Raw genomic sequence first — 16,308 nt, forward strand, 5'->3', positions numbered from 1 at the left:
CAACACGCCTCCTACTGAGTAGCATACAGAAAAGCTGGTGTTTGTACAAGAACTTTGGGAAAAAGAGACGTGTTAATCTGTTAAACTGACTGCATTCAGCGAGAGTTTGATAGAACTACCCAGTACTTAGACCCATAGAATTCGCGTGGTACGCACAATAAATGCATATAAATATTTTCCTCGACTGTAGAAAGGGAAAAAAGCCATTCAATTATGCCGCCGTATTTGCCTATGCCAGGTCAGATATCAAGAAACCCATCTTCAATAGCAGGACTCCGTGTTTTACTAGTTTCCAACTCTGTCAACAGTTTGACCAATAGAGTTAAGATGACCTTACAAAGATTGAAGGTAAGTAAAATAGTAATTACAAAAACAACTTATTTGTACTGCTTTAAGGCTCCCTTAAACTCTAAAACCCATACAGAATGTTTTGTGCATTTAAATAGCATTGATTAATAAGAGTACAATGCTATTTTTGTGTTCTGACAGTTTATGGGGCCTATTAATCTATTTAATAGCAAAGTCGAATCATTGCACGTTCCCATAGCTCAGGTACATGTACTGCCAAAAAGTCTTGACATTTCATATGGAATAATTTTTCCAAATCATTTTTTTTTTTTGCTTTTTTTTCTGACTGAAAAATGAATTCGAGGATTTATTTCATCTTTTAAAAAACTTTTAATTAAATCTTCAGTGCCACTGTGTTGAATGAGTCATTGTCATGAGTTCTTTATTTGAATTATCCTCATTAAGCAAAGAAATATAAATGGACTATTCTTACTCATACAACAACCACTAAAAAGGTGTTTTGGATCTCCACATATTCGATATCATAATATGTAAATAAGTTTTACATCTGTAAACGAGAGGAGGCTTGATCGTATCAGTGTCTTGTCACAGGCTGCTACCAGGGTTCTCAAGCGGCAAGGCATTCCCTGGGACAAGTTTTGTAAAAGTGTAACCTAGCTGGAATAGTATTCCTGGCATCGGTCAGAACTTGTTCAATTTTGTTCCGGTTTGTTGCAGGACCAGTAGACCGATGGTTTGTCTGAAGTGTTCAAATCTGGTGATCTTGATGGCTGTGGTAGCTCCTCAGTCCTTGGGTTCTGTAAGTAATCTACGCATACAAGCGGTCTGAGCGGACTGGCATTTTCAAATTGTAAAAAAATTCTTCCTGAGGTGTCCTCTAGCAAGTAGTAGGCAGGTGGTCTCCAGAATATTCCTGTATTTGACGTGGTCAGATTTCAAACGATGACTACCATTGCTGTTTTGGCACCATTTTAGGAGTGACGCACACTTCGTTGTAGACCTCTTCAAAGTGTCCCTGAGCTCATATTTGACCACTTTGGTGGTACAAATGAAATCTAACCTCAACAGAAAAAGCCATACGGTTCCAATGTTGTGCCAGGAACAGTTAATGGTTCCTTACATATTACATAGGCGACAAGGTTGTACTTTCCATAGGATTAGTAACCTGCTTAAACCACTGTAGCGTTCGCAAAAGGCCTTGAAAAACACTTTTTTCTGATGGAAATTTGTCCCTCAGTTTGATGGGAAACGGCTGCCGTTGTTTAGTTGTACAGGTAAAAGCCAAACTGTGGTTTTAAGTTGTGGTCACCCTGGGCGTGACATCTGCGAAGGTACACCAATCTGGGCATGCCTCTGGAACACTGTGCCGATCGTTCCTTAACCTTATGACACAATTTATCTGTCTGGTAATTGCACCATTCTAGCGTAGCTATAACTAGAGCAACGGTTCTGTGAAACATTGCTTCGCTCAATCTACGCAAGCTGCTTGCTTTTATGCAAAATTTCAATCACCAGTGAAGGCGTTTCCAAGATATGTATACTTACTGCTAGGACTACCTCAAAGAGTACTGCCCAATGGAATTATCACATATTACGTAATACTGGAGTGCCATAGACAAGGTAGTCAATTTATTGGTACTGACACACCTGGCTACCAAATTCTCTATTCACATAACTTAAACCAGAAGGGAATTTTTTTTAAAATAACAATTCGTCTAAACCTGGAAATGCCTTTTCAAGTGAAATATTCCATACAAAATGTCAACTTAATATTTATTACAGTGCGTTGCCAAAATAGTTACAACCCAGTTATGTATGCTGCTGAAAACTGCCACATAAAATGAGAATTAGTTCAATCTTATTTTAGAAGGGCAACAAAATAATGTTTTTAGGTTCAGAACAAAAATTTGAAACATTCTCATGAAAACAAACCATTATACTTTATTTATTCAGAAAAAAAAGAGAGTTAAGAATATGATTTTTGGATATTTTGATAAATTTCATCATTTTATATTACAAATAGTTAATGCAATTTTGACAGTTTATCCTATAGTCTGTTACACTGTAGATTAATTTATATTTACTGAACTGTAGAGGTAGTTAAGTCCAATTGCCGAAAAACGGGGGTACGGGAAAGGAAACCGTTTATAGTATATGACATAACAGTGCCATGAAAAGACCCACGTTCCACCACCAAAGTAGCCATGCACAGGACACCAGAGGGACATAGAAAAAAGGTAGACCTTACATCACATGGAGAAGGACTGTTGAAGTAGAGTTGAGACAACTGGGAGAAAGCTGGGGAACCATTCAACACCTAGCTGGCTCGTGACAGAGAGCAGTGGAAGTGTTTTGTTGGTGCCTTAGACGCTCGACGGTGTAAAAAGAGATAGTAGTAGTAGTAGTAGTAGTAGTAGTAGTAATTTAACTGAAGGATTGTTCAAAACATATAAATAATTAATGCGTGCAACAGTGAAGCATTTCTTAGGAAAATGTTTAAAAGTTCTGACATAAACCAATAAAGTTAAATTTTCAGTGAATTTTAACCTAGAATACCTGTATAATACTAAAGGGTACTTTTGTTAAAAATCGTCTGCATTTAAATGACTTAATGATTTTTGAAAAAATGGGGGTAAGGAGTAGACGTTGTTCATACACTGTAGTAGGGAAATTAAGTAAGATTTTAAAACTATGTTTTTTATCTACATATTATGGTTAAATACTATTTTGCGTGTACAGTAGGCTTCCCATAGCCCCTTTTGCAAAAGTGTTAAATTTAGTTAAGGGGCGCGAATTTTAGACAACTGCTGTTCAGCTGACTAAGGTGCCTTTTACAATAAATCTAAAAGATCGCTTGTTTAACTGTTTGACCTTAAACCTTTGACAATGATTTATTTGTCCAAGTCATTATTGAGCTCATAGGCAAATTACTTAAGTCTATTAGGATTTTCTTTTCAGAAACAGTGTCAAGATCCGTGTCACAACCGTTAATTGCTCCTTGGCAACGGACGTGTGTTTATTTGCATTGCTGAGCTGATATCGCTCTCAAAACGCCACGGTTTCACTGTCATCGTAGTTTACAAAGTCTCGGCAATTACCCTAACAAGTAAAAACACATGCAAGGTAAAACCAGCTCTACAGGCTCACTTCTACGGTCTGTAGTGTCTTACTTCTAACTACTTGTTAATCATCGGAAGTAAATAAACCAAGTCCTTGTGCACAAGCCAATATTTACAATATATATATATATATATATATATATATTTTTTTTTTTTTTAAGGTATGGGCAGATGATGACGTCGGGTTGGTAAATTGTAGAATATAGTATAGTATTTATTTATTAACGTGACGTGATATAGTTTTACAAATCACCCTACCCCATGGGCCTACAAGTCACCGAAGTTTCTGCATATATCAGAAACAAAAACAAAACAAAAAAATATGATTAAGGTTGAAAGTTATAACTAAGCAAATAGTATAGTTAATGGTAGACTCAACTCTTGAGTATAATAAGAAAAAAATATGAACATTTTTGTCAAAACGACTTGCTCATAGTGTAGTTGGATAAGTCGTATTTTACACACAGTTCGCTGAAAATACGTGTAGAACGTGCACCTTGTCACTACGTGTGAACACATGTATCTTGGCATTTTTTTCGTTTCAAATGTGCGCATAAAATATAGCACAGGTACTGAGCTTACCTGTAGTTATTCCCGGAAATTAGTGTGCATCGAAAGATTGAAGACAGTGAATTACCCATACAATCGGATCCTATTACGGCCTTCAGTATATTAGGTATATAGAGTACTCATACTTGGAGTAACTGTTTGTTAATGGCATATCCCTGCGGTGAGCCTCGGTTAATACTGTTTATTAAAACCACATCGAAGGACCGTCACCCTCTCTGTGCGTGTACATTTACGTCACTACATTGTACTGATAAAAGTATGCATTTTATTCATTTTTATCATCCAGGTGATTACCCATGTCCTGCCGTTCGTTAGTGGAAGCGCCATGGAAAATGCAGTAACACTTTACCAACCCGACGTCATCATCTGCCCATACCTTACAAAATACATCCCAGAAACAATTTGGCAGACGACCAAGCGGCCATGTTTAGTTTTTCATCCGGGTATTGCAGGTGACCGCGGACCTAATTCCATTGATTGGGCCATACGGCAAGACAAGAAGGAATGGGGTGCGACGCTGCTGCAAGCTAGCCCGGTTATGGACGGAGGCGACATCTGGAGTACGGGGACATTCCCATTAAAAGAAAACGCCACGAAAACAGGCGTGTACGGTGGGGAAATCAGTGACTTGGCCGCCGAGCTGGTCGTTGACGGGCTTACGAGGTATTTCAGTCCAATGTGACTGCCCTTCATTTCAGTGATCAATTAATAAATTAATCAATTAATTTTAAATATTCTTTGCTGTCTTTGCCATTGGGGTTTTGTAGCTTCTTTTTATTATTTTTCTTTGTATACTGTTATATAATGCGGCGACACGCTGAGTTTTAATCTCGATTTACTCCATTCCATCTTATTCCTAATTAAGGTATCGACTTGGAGTGATTCCAACGCCACTTGATTACAATCGACCAGAAATAAAAGGCTGTCCGTTACCCCCAATGAAAAAGTCCGACAGGGAGATTGACTTGTCTGCCTCAGCTGATGATATATGCCGAATCATTCGAAGTTCCGACACACATCCAGGCGCCCTTGCAAATATCACATTCCGCGACAACAATACAGAACTAACCGAAACTTATAGGGTATACGGTGCCCACATAGAGCAAGACCGTAGTGGAGCTTTGGAACAAAGGTTGAATGCCCACAAACCTGGTTCTGTAATTGGAAAGAAGCAGGGGGCACTTTTGGTAAAAAGCGGAGACAAGCTGGGAGTTTGGATAACTTGTTTGAAGGTGAGAGTGTTTTATTTTCCAAGCGGTGAAGTGTACAGGTCTGCAGTAATGACACATTCATATTTTACTTGCTAATCCACGATACTGAATAGCAGAAAATTAAAAAAATAAACCCACCTGTTACCACCAGGTGTCACTCCTGAAAGTCTGTTGATCACGGCGGCGCTTTACAGTAGTTTCTACAATAAGAATGCTTTCGTGGATCTCAGATTGATGTTCACTCTGTCTCTTATGGAGAGAGACACTTTTTTGCTTTAAAAATTGGAGGGGGTCGTTTGATTGGAGTTTCTCTTATATCAAACTGGTAACTAGTAGTTTTTGAATAGATTTCTAATTTGCTTTAAAGGACAAAAAGAAGTTGTCCCTCAAGCTTCCAGCAGTGTCTGCAATTTCACCAACTCTGGCCTTGGGAATTGCGGATTTGAGCAATTTGTCTTCATATAATCAAGTCTGGGTGAGTCAATCCGGACAAGCGTGCTACATTCACTTTGATTTTTACAATGGTGCTATGGACAGCAACCAGGCAGATCATTTGACAGAGGTTCTTCGTCAAGTTGCCAAGATGAGCCACATCCGAGTTGTTGTGTTGATGGGCGGAGAGCGTTTCTTTTCGACAGGTGAAATCTTGATTTACACAGATGTTCAGACAATTCTGGCTGAGATTTGTTCACAGTACTGACTGTGTTTTATATTTATTTATTCGGTTCTTTCATATATAATTAATACTGTGGCAATTTGTTTTAGAATAGGCAATCAAATCACTATGTAACACATAAAAATAGATGTTTTAATTTATTTTTGAAAGCAACGGTAATTTATCATTAAGTCTACAAAAGATATAAATAACCCTTTGCAATAGCGATTGGGTCATTAAAAATGTTTTGGTCACGCTCTGTCACAATTATAAAATTATAAACAAATGAAGTGAACTGATCAGAAATGTACTTAAACTGACATGAAAGAAAAATGAGAAATGAAGATAATAATATTGTATTTTCGTAAAATCAGGAATCAATCTCTGCCGAATAGAAGCTAGCAGTGACCCAGTATTGGAAGCTTGGAAGAATATAAACAAAATCGATGACGTCATACTGGAAATGAGCAAGATGACCGATAAGTTGGTGGTTGCTGCTCTTCAGGGGAACGCTGGGGCCGGGGGAGCGATGCTTGCGGCAGCGACCGACGTTGTCGTGGCACATCCGGTATGTATTATGTCATTGCCTTAAGATGTGGTTTTAGATTTGAGCGTTTTATTATTATTATTATTATTATTATTATTATTATTATTATTATATTTTCCATTTATCTGTTAATGAGTTTTATGTTTTTTTTTCATTGTTAGCTTGTTTATATATTTTCATTTATTCATTTATATATTTTTTAGTTTTTGTTTGCTTCATTATATCTTATCATTATATTTGTTAATCTTGGTACTAGAATCAAGTATTTCGCTTTCATTTTAATCAAAAAGTTTGTATTAAAACGATCTTTCCAATGTTGAACTGACCCTAATACAGTATATGAGAACGATTACGCCATAATCACAGTACGGGGAATGCATCGCAGATGTGCCCATACAGTATCTTGATGGCGTAAGTGATAACGCCTGGCTGGCATATACTGTATCTCACACCTTTCTGCAAAATGACCTTGTTTATATTATTATTATCTTTTTTATATTCAGGGTGTATTTCTGGGCCCTTCTTATCAGAACATGAACTTGTATGGCTCGGAATACTGGACGTACTTCTTCCCGAAGAGGGTTGGTAAAGAAAAGACAGATGAAATAATGTATTCTAACCCTGGGCCTATCCTTGCTGAGCATGCGCAAGAGTTGGGCATTGTGGACCACGTGATTGGAAAGTTAGTCAAATTACACGTGATTGGTAACAACAACGCGCATGTGCATTCAATGTGTAGACCCGTTCAGCGGCCCTCTCTTTTCTGCCACGGTACTCTCTTTTTTTCCCCATAAATATAGTTTGTATAAAGAACTAAAAGGGACAAAATCAAATATTTTCCAGTCTGTTTCTATTTATTTACCAGGCGTGGCAAAACATTTTACTCTTATTCTCACCCGTCCCTTGAACAAAATTCTGAATCCATCAGTTCATATGCGTACCGACGCTACCATAGTTGGCTTTCCTTTCTAAATGTCTCTTATCACAAATGGAATCCAATTAAGTATGATATTACGCAATGTTGTAACAGTATTACATGCACAATGTGTTCCGTGATACGAGGAAACGTTTAAAAAAGTAAATTGGACTTTTCGTGAATCATTTTGTTAAATGCTAGTGTGCTTGTATATAAACGTGTACAGTAGGCCTACTTACCGGTAAATGAAGCACATGCACTGTATACAGGTATTATGTGCGTGGCTCCATGTATTAATCGACGAAAATTGCATTCTACTTTCATTTTGCAGAAACAAGATGGACTTTTATAAAAAGCTCCCGATCTTCATCAACGATTTAGCCACGGACAAAGCTACGGGAGAAATCATCACGGTCAAAAAACGCACACGTAACGAAGAGTGGTTCCGAGTTCTTTCTTTCCACCGACACAGAGAGCTTCAGCTGATGTGGGAGTGTTTTAATTCGTCTTTCTTCCACAGGGAGAGAAAAAAGTTTGTATACAAACTTACTGACAAGGAATACGACGAATTATAGATGAAACCACTTTTAACCAGGGAGATCCATTTCAGCGACAATGAAACATTTGTTCACTCGTACAATCGGACGGTGATTGGTTCAGCGGAGAAAGGGCAATCTCTTTCAAATAGAACAGTGCAGTGATTTTATTGTGATCTATACGAGCGAGACAGAGCGTTTAGGTTTGGGTCTGCTATGGTAATAGGCATAGTAAATTTTATTTAAAAAAAGGCTAAAATGTCAAGTGGTGACCATTGCCATGCCAACAACAAAAGCTGACAGCGGAAGTAATTTTCCTTCACTTCTTTGAAATTGTAAACTTTTTTTTTTCATTTTTATTTTTATATATTGTATATTGTTAAACGGTGAATCAGTAGCTAATGAAGAACATTTGAAAGGAGAGGAAACTATGATAGCACATATATTTGGAGAGGTTTTGCAAACGTTCTTGGTACCAGTATGTACAGTTGGTTTGTGATACTGAACAATTTTCTTGCACTAGATTTTTCTTCCTTGCATATGATATGGCAGTCCTCAAAATATGTTTACCGGTACCTTGTACAGTTCAATAATTGACATGGCTTAAAGCATGTCTGTGTTCATCTTGATGTGTCCATACATTATTGCTGCATCTATGTTCACGAGACCGTAACATTCCCGGCAAAGGGCATTGTGGCATCTGATGGTTTAAACTGGATCATCAGAAAGAAATACGTCAGGAACATGCCGATTATCTGAAATAAATAGCTGTTTATTTAGATGTTATTTTTTCATGTAAATTATTGCTTCATCTCGCCCTTGTATTGTGAAAAACATCAATAACATTGGCTAAAGGGCATTGACAGTGACGTTAACACCGCACATCTTTTACGATGGGAGGAGTGATGGCAAAGTCTCGGGGTGGGCTATTCTAGAACGTGAAGCTTATGTATATAATTACATTAGGGTGTTTTTCTAGAGTCGGTTAAATATCTTCTTGTTACCAAAGCAAAACACAACCAGACTATAAACTAAATGGTAAAAATGCATAAAAATAAAATTCTGACTTTCTCAAAATAAAGGGCGTTGTGGTCGTTAACCAAATTTATCATTTTTACCAACTTTATGTTTACCTTTACAACAGTTATGAATATTGTATTTATAACAAAACTGTATAAACATGTACACCGTTGTCTAAGGCTACAACTTAATGTTTTGTTAACTTTAACAAAGATATGTATTTTATTATACGTATTTTTCGCATATAAAGGACCGGAAGCCTAAAATAATACGGAATATACCACCTCAAATTTGTACTGACCGTCAAAATAGTAGGTTTGTCTATGGTAAACATCCCCAATGCACTAAATCCTATAGGATTGACACTTAGCTTGTTCAGGAACATCTGAAACTATATCATTTGCTATCGTAAAATGGTGTAGTGTTAAACCTGTATTATTTTGTAAAATGAATCTTAATAATAGTACAGAAATTGTCAATTAGGAATTGTAGTTTATGAGAGTAAATTTTTCACCTCCTAAACTAACATGACAGATAGGTATACCTAAACAAAGCTTTCGGTCACTCCAGGTCCTTTCTTTGTGTATGTGTGTTACTATGATCGAGAGGGACCCATTCACTAATGTCTCAGTAATAGTGCTGTCCTATATGTGCGGCAATTTGTGTCTCTGCGTATCGGTGCAGGCTCGGGTTGTGGGCAAGGATGTGCCTGTAACCTTAACCCTTCTCTCCGAGACTGGGGAGAGAGAGAGAGAGAGTGAGAGAGAGAGAGAGAGAAACATTAATTGTCGCACTTTACTGAGACATCTGTGAATCGGCTCATTCGCACAGTAACACAAACAGAGGAAGGAATGCTTTGGCATAGCTATAGTTTCAGTGTCGAAAGAGTTTAATCTTATAAGTTATCAACAGACTTAACAGATTAATTTCTATCAGAGTGTGAATTACAGCTAGGCTTTTTAATCTGTTCTCACTACCGTGATCGTGTCTACGGACACGGTTACTCTTCACCGTGACCAAGCCTACCGCCTACTTTTTGAACAATGGAAGTACATGTATAGCACTAGGAATCAGTTGCATTTTTGCACTAATGTAGTTAATCACTTTTAACTGTTATTAACGAATCTTGATTTTCATAATTAACTTTCCCAATTATATTTATAATTGTTCCGTTCTCTTAATCCAAATCCCAATTTATTCATATTGTTTTTTTGTGAAAATTCGAGCTTTCGTCACAAACTGGCCTTTCCAAAGAACTGAGACAAGTGCCAGAGCTAGACCAAAACGTTATATCTCAATTAGCTTTCAGCTAACGTTAAAAGCATTGTTAACGTCAATTGATCTAAGTAACCAATTTGCTATGGACTTTCCTGTATTACTAATGGACGTTTTTTTTTCTTGATGCATTAATCAATTAGACAAAGTAGCATGTTGCAAATACTGTTTTATCAGCACACGAAGAAAATCAATAGGCATCGTCTGTTGATGGTTTTACCCTTTGTTGGATGTTTGTTACAAGTATCTCATTTTAGAAGAAGGAGGACGACAATGAAATGTAATTAGCGGTTTTCACAGCTATGACGCCAACCGTACTCTATAATTAATGCATCCATGACAAATTTCCCATATTTGTTGAACATTTGTTTTATTCTTACCGGAATCAACTGGTTATCGGGTATGGTGTCCAACTGAGCCTCGTTGAGCTCCAAGAGTGGGGAATGTGCCTAAAATTTATCACAAACACATTTTGTTATGATAAAACGTTTGCTCTACAAATTATATGTAGTGAGAGAGAGAGAGAGGGAGAGACAGAGAGGGAGAGAGAAAGAGACGTACTAACCTGATCATTAACTATTGCACCAACTAAAACGATGCCCAGCATTACGATGCCCTGTACTGTCCAAGTTATCATGGACATAATGTCCAGGGGTGTACCAGCCACCTCGTCCAAATGATAAATCAACATATAGCATATGAGGCAACAAAATATTGTGTTAAAAACCAAAGTGTAGGCCACGAAGAAACTGAACATTCCATCGGCAATGTCGACCAATTTACAGAGTCTCAGGTGACGGCGTCGGTGGAACTCCACTTGGAAGGGCTCACCGGTAACAAGGGTTTGGTGAACGGCCTCTTTGAATTCATTGTTGAATGCCTTAAGCATGGAGTAAAACAGACAGCAGAAGAATGTATAAATTGCGTATGTCACAAAAACAGCCAGGCTCGTGTAAAATGCACTAAATGCCACAAATACATTCAGCAGTGTTACCTCGATGCTGGGAACTGTCAAATCCACGAAGTAATGAAAGGGAGAATAAAGAAATGCAGGCATTAAGGCGTTTGACATCAAGTAAACCACAGATATAAAGTTAAAGCCATTATAAATAACCACAATTGCCACTGCAATTTTAGTTCGCAGATCGAGCTTTATTGCGTCCATAACGCTAGGCAGATCTGTTTCCAACTGGGCGCATTCCCTCCAGATCGCTGGCAATTTATACTGACACGCATAGTAACAGAACGTAGCTTGGAAAGCGCAACGCATGTACCAAAAGGTGTACATAATTTTATAGTACAGTACTGGGTTTGCTACACTATCATTGCCATCGAACGCAACCAGTCCACGTCCTATGAAATTTACCCACATGTAGGACACGGCAATAATACTGTAAACTTGCAAAAATGACACATTCCTCTTTCTACGTCCCTTTCCTAGCGCCGATATGTCGTGGATTTTGGCGCCACTTTTTTTCTCGTGGTAAAGTCCGAATAGTTTCATAACAACGCGTAACGGTTTAAAACTTCTAAAAACCTTGGATTTTTCTACAGACAACACTTCGCCATTTTGCCTACTCGGAACAGTCTCAGAAACACCTCCTTTAGCGTTTTGTTTCCCAACTATTTCAAATCCATCAAGGTTTGCAATTGTGACTTTAACGTCAGCCATTTTTCAAACTGTGTGTCAATTTGAATACACAGTTAGGCGTGAGCTTCTGTACTTATATGAGCGTTATATCGATTGATTATTGTTGACCCATTAGTACGCACTTTTTACTGGGGAAAATCGGTACGTTTGTTTTTTTATTTACAAATTCTTCGATCCCCAAGTACAATTCAATTATCACGTTCATATATGCGGTATCTTTCAGATTAAACACACATACTTATTTTTCATAGTTCTCATTATAAACTTTGTAAGCCGTGCATTTTAAAACATTATTTAATAAAGATAGTCGGTGAAGTACAGCTGTATTGATCGCACGTAATTTCCAAGCACTTAATTTTCATTTGTAAAAAAAAAATGAATTTGAGAATGGCAGAGAAATAAAATGGGTTAAAACAACTGTTCATTTTGCCCAAAAATGGAATTTCCTGGGGTAAGCGACTATTTTCCGATATTTAAAATGCGTATTAATGAATATGTTCCGGCAACCACAGATAGTCCATGTATTTTTTAACTCTGGTTTTTTGTAATAATTCCTTAAATGATTATTACAGAGGGTGGCCATATGCCTGTATGATGCTCCACGTGGCCAGATGGCAAGCAAAGATTGCAGAATGATCGCAATAACTGCCGTATTGGTGGTACAAGAGAATTACATTCCTTCGAGCTGTTTACAATGTATTTATTGAAAAATATGAATCTCATACGAACTATTTTTATCCTTTTAAATGCATGAATGTGCTGAATTTGTGTAACTTAATAAGAAATGTCACCGTAGCATTAGTATAGATGCACATTTAAATTAAACCATATTTAGTTGTATATTTGAATAATTACCTTGGGGCCATTTATGCACGAGATTTTCAGTAATCGTCATGGTATATCACTTCTTCTTACCACACAGGGCGCCAAAAACCGTACAATACGGCAATTATCCATGCACAAAGCACCAATTAGTTATTAAACAGTTCTAAGACATTTATCATTCGATTTTTGTCTAATGGCACAGGCGACGAAACCGAATTCAAAAAGTTTCCGTTTTCTTCGGTGGATATGGTCAAATATCCTACCACTAATAGGTATCGATTGTGCATACGTGTCCACTTATTACCTTTTGATGTCAGACTTTTACTTTAAGCTTCTGGGTGTGGAGACGAAGAGGGGCCCTCCATTCACGGCGAAGTTCCGTTCCTGCAGAATTGCCAACTAAACGCCTTGTTTAATGGAGCCTTTGATTACATCATTGATTACATTTAGCCCACCACGTTTTCTGGGCGTGATTTACTTTGACCTCAAATTTCTAGTATGGGTGGTGGTCTAAAAGTAAAAAAAAACTATAATTATATTAATGATTTGCGGCCAAAAACTGTTACATTACAAATAGAATTCTAGAATAAAAATAAATTAATGCAATATTAAAACTACAACAAATTAAATTGGCGTCTATGCGTTTAAACAGATTAAATTGATATTATACGTTCATCAAGGATATGAAAAAGGGGCACAGAGTTATAATGTACTTCAGCTTATGCACAGCTGATGTTTTTTTTTTAATATTGACATTTTATGGCAATATTTCAAATCAGTTAATCACTGTGAAATGCTTTCTTAGAAGTCAATTACGCAGGGGTTTAACAAGAAAAAGCGCTTATATGATCCTTTATTTCTAAATAACATGCAAATATAATATTGATTGGTTAAAAATCAAAATCACAGATTTTTATTCAAAAGCAATCCATTTGGTTTTATCGCATAAAAATAACTATTGTAACTAAATTCGAAAGATATATCATAACCAGTGTTCACCTTATATCTTAACAATAACCTTCTCCATATATTTAAAAAAAATTCTCTATTGGTTCACAATACATAGTTGTACAGTACATATTTACATTGGTAGAAAATTGTAATATGCATCAAAATCATTAAAACCCTTTCAAGTATTGCTTGCACGTATACGATGTACATAAAATTAGTTTGATGTAAATTTATTTTCATTATATGCGATTAAATAGTTTAAATATTTCTAAATATGTTTAATTACTACGAAGTGCCAAGGTTTTTAAAAAATATTTTTGAATATAATAATTGTTAAACAATAATTTCCAATCACATGCACCATAAATAAAATGCAAATTAATCAGGAAAACCAATCGAACGTAATTTTTACTTCACGTCGACCACATGTGACGTTATAAATAAAGGTCGCGTAAATCGCGTATTGACTTGGCCGGATTGACGTCGATTATACATGAAATTTAGGTTGATCAGAGCCATGACCTAATTTCGCCGTCGTTTCTAAGACTCCGTGCCAGTTGTGCTCAGTCATATTGTAGGTCGCTATCTAAACTCACTTGGTCATGTGTGCCTAAGCAAAACGTATTACAAATATTTGTGTTATAATTTAGCCTCATATATTTCAGATATCCGATTCCTTCTAATGGTTGAAAAAATGCCACTATAAATAAAAATATAATACCAAACAGGGTTATCACATATATAAGAAAGAGACAGAATATAGTTTATCTTTTGTCTCTCGGCATGGTTCATTAAACGCAACCTTAATATTCCTCTACATAAGATAGATCGCAGAGCAAATCATAAGTAAAACTAATACTAAATTTGTGTGGTGGCCTTATAAACCACAGCAAGCAAAATATTTGATTCAGCACCCTGAATAAAGAGAAGCAAGCCTTGATGATATGATAAAAAATAATGAAATAAAAAACAATATGGTTAAAATAACATGATAAAAATATGTGGTTAACAGCTAATGTGTTAAATTTGTGATTATTTCTTATAACTATTACACGGTTTATGTTACAAACTGCACATTTTCTGTCTCTCTGTCTCAGATTTAGAAATAACATTAACTGTAATCGGTTTATAATTTTCAAGATAACAAAAAATATTTTATTAAAACACAAAACGGTTTTATATATACAGCGTTTTACCACATTAAAACAATTATTTAATCCGTTGCAATTTTTGTGAGTGCGTCATAGATTGAAACCTTTTTGAAAAACGTCAACTATAAGAGCAATGAAACAAAGGCTTGTCAACATACATTTTTTGCATTTGCTTTTTCTTTTTCATAAGGTTGACAAAACTGACGACCATGTACTTGAAACGGTTTGCCCAAACAGTCTAGTTACGTAATGCACTTTCTAGCTTTAACATCCTTCCGGTAGTCCATGCACCGGAAAAGCATGTTAAGCGAGTAAATATTTGAACAGGAGTTGCCAAAATGCTAGTTCGATAAAAAGGATATCATTTGTTAGGCTTTTAACGATAAAGAGCCTTTTACATTTTGAAAAGGGAAGCCATGTTAACTTAACGCGATGAATGAAGTTGATTTCCAATGCAAACAGCATACTTTGCAAACTGATGGATTTGCAGAAAACACACAGCCAAAGAAAAACGTCGATTGAGTTTTAAAATATTTCCTCTTACCAGAAAAAAAAAGCGATTCCGATTAAGACACGCATGTTGAAATGACGACCAAAAGTACAAAAAAATGTAATGTCAAAGAGATCGAGTGACACAAATTAATTGTGTGATACAGTTTCGCTCATTCGAAGAACAGTCAAATAGATTGAAACTGAGAGAGAGAGAGAGAGAGAGAGAGAGAGACTAACCTGCTCGTTAACTACTGCTCCAGCGGAAATAATGCCCAGTTGCACGACGGACTGAACTGCCCAAGTCATCGTGGCCATTATGTCAATTGGGGAATCGGTCGCCGTGTCAAAATGATAAATCAACAGGTAACATACGAGGCAACAAAGGCCTGTATTCAAAACTAAAACGTAGGCCACAAAGAAGCTGAACATTCCACCAGCAATGTCGAACAATTTACAAAGTTTCAGATGACGGCGTCGGTGGAACTCCACGCGGAGGGGCTCGCCTGTGTCAAGGGCTTGTTTAACTTCCTTTTTAAACTCATCGTTGAATGCCTTAAACATGGTATAAAACAGAATGCAAAAGAATGTGTAAATAGCATATGGGAGTAAAGCAGCAAGAGTCACGTAAAAACCACTCATTGCGGAATATACTATCAGTACTGTCACCTCGACGCTGGGGATTTTGAAATCCACGTAGTAATGAAAGGGAGAATAAAAAAAGACTGGTATTAAGCCACTTGACATTACGTACACGCCGTATGCAATGTAAAAAACGGCATAAACTATGACAAGTACGACCGCAATTTTGGTTCTTAGTTCGAGCTTTATTGCCTCCATGACGCTAGGCAGATCAGATTCTAACCGTGCGCATTCCCTCCAAAAAGACGGCAATCTATAGCGACACGCACAGAAGCAGAATGTAGCTTGAAGAACTGCAGTCATGTCCCAAACCGCAAACATGATTTTATAGTACAGTGCTGGGTTTGCTACACTCTCGTTGCCATCAAATGCCACCAATCCATGTACTATGAAATGTACCCAAATATAAAACACGGCAAAAAAACTGTAAACTTCCAGAAA

The 16,308-nt window shown here is 36.9% G+C and overlaps 3 protein-coding genes across 3 annotated transcripts; 2 read left to right on the forward strand and 1 right to left on the reverse strand.

Moving 5' to 3' along the window:
- The first annotated feature begins 213 nt into the window (after positions 1 to 213).
- Positions 214 to 5,305, forward strand: LOC106160918 (uncharacterized). The gene is made up of 3 exons (XM_087014026.1): positions 214 to 348; positions 4,285 to 4,661; positions 4,864 to 5,305. The coding sequence occupies exons 1-3, from the start codon at positions 214 to 216 to the stop codon at positions 5,303 to 5,305; spliced, it is 954 nt and encodes a 317-aa protein (XP_086870152.1).
- A 274-nt stretch (positions 5,306 to 5,579) lies between these two features.
- LOC147761672 (uncharacterized) lies at positions 5,580 to 7,933 on the forward strand. Its single transcript, XM_087013952.1, has 4 exons — positions 5,580 to 5,847; positions 6,239 to 6,432; positions 6,915 to 7,093; positions 7,659 to 7,933. Exons 1-4 carry the CDS (start codon positions 5,739 to 5,741, stop codon positions 7,900 to 7,902), a joined length of 726 nt encoding a protein of 241 aa, XP_086870078.1. The 5' UTR covers positions 5,580 to 5,738; the 3' UTR covers positions 7,903 to 7,933.
- Positions 7,934 to 8,080: 147 nt separating this feature from the next.
- LOC147761673 (uncharacterized) lies at positions 8,081 to 11,854 on the reverse strand. The gene is made up of 4 exons (XM_087013951.1): positions 10,724 to 11,854; positions 10,539 to 10,607; positions 9,185 to 9,274; positions 8,081 to 8,618 (listed from the first exon to the last, which is right to left on the reverse strand). Exons 1-4 carry the CDS (start codon positions 11,828 to 11,830, stop codon positions 8,523 to 8,525), a joined length of 1,362 nt encoding a protein of 453 aa, XP_086870077.1. The 5' UTR covers positions 11,831 to 11,854; the 3' UTR covers positions 8,081 to 8,522.
- Positions 11,855 to 16,308: the final 4,454 nt, after the last annotated feature.

The sequence above is a fragment of the Lingula anatina genome, chromosome 5 (genome assembly GCF_051362555.1).
Source record: "Lingula anatina isolate TDL-2025a chromosome 5, LinAna3.0, whole genome shotgun sequence".
In the NCBI taxonomy this organism is placed as follows: domain Eukaryota; kingdom Metazoa; phylum Brachiopoda; class Lingulata; order Lingulida; family Lingulidae; genus Lingula; species Lingula anatina.

Bases quoted from the DNA above. Each gene is read 5' to 3' on its own strand.
- LOC106160918 (XM_087014026.1), top strand. From the start codon at position 214: ATGCCGCCGTATTTGCCTATGCCAGGTCAGATATCAAGAAACCCATCT. The intron at 349-4,284 runs GTAAGTAAAATA...TTTATCATCCAG, and splicing joins TGACCTTACAAAGATTGAAG to GTGATTACCCATGTCCTGCC. The intron at 4,662-4,863 runs GTATTTCAGTCC...TTCCTAATTAAG, and splicing joins GTCGTTGACGGGCTTACGAG to GTATCGACTTGGAGTGATTC.
- LOC147761672 (XM_087013952.1), top strand. From the start codon at position 5,739: ATGGACAGCAACCAGGCAGATCATTTGACAGAGGTTCTTCGTCAAGTT. The intron at 6,433-6,914 runs GTATGTATTATG...TTTTATATTCAG, and splicing joins ACGTTGTCGTGGCACATCCG to GGTGTATTTCTGGGCCCTTC. The intron at 7,094-7,658 runs GTTAGTCAAATT...TTCATTTTGCAG, and splicing joins GTGGACCACGTGATTGGAAA to AAACAAGATGGACTTTTATA.
- LOC147761673 (XM_087013951.1), bottom strand. From the start codon at position 11,830: ATGGCTGACGTTAAAGTCACAATTGCAAACCTTGATGGATTTGAAATA. The intron at 10,608-10,723 runs GTTAGTACGTCT...GATAAATTTTAG, and splicing joins GTGCAATAGTTAATGATCAG to GCACATTCCCCACTCTTGGA. The intron at 9,275-10,538 runs GTAAGAATAAAA...CAAATGATATAG, and splicing joins CCGATAACCAGTTGATTCCG to TTTCAGATGTTCCTGAACAA.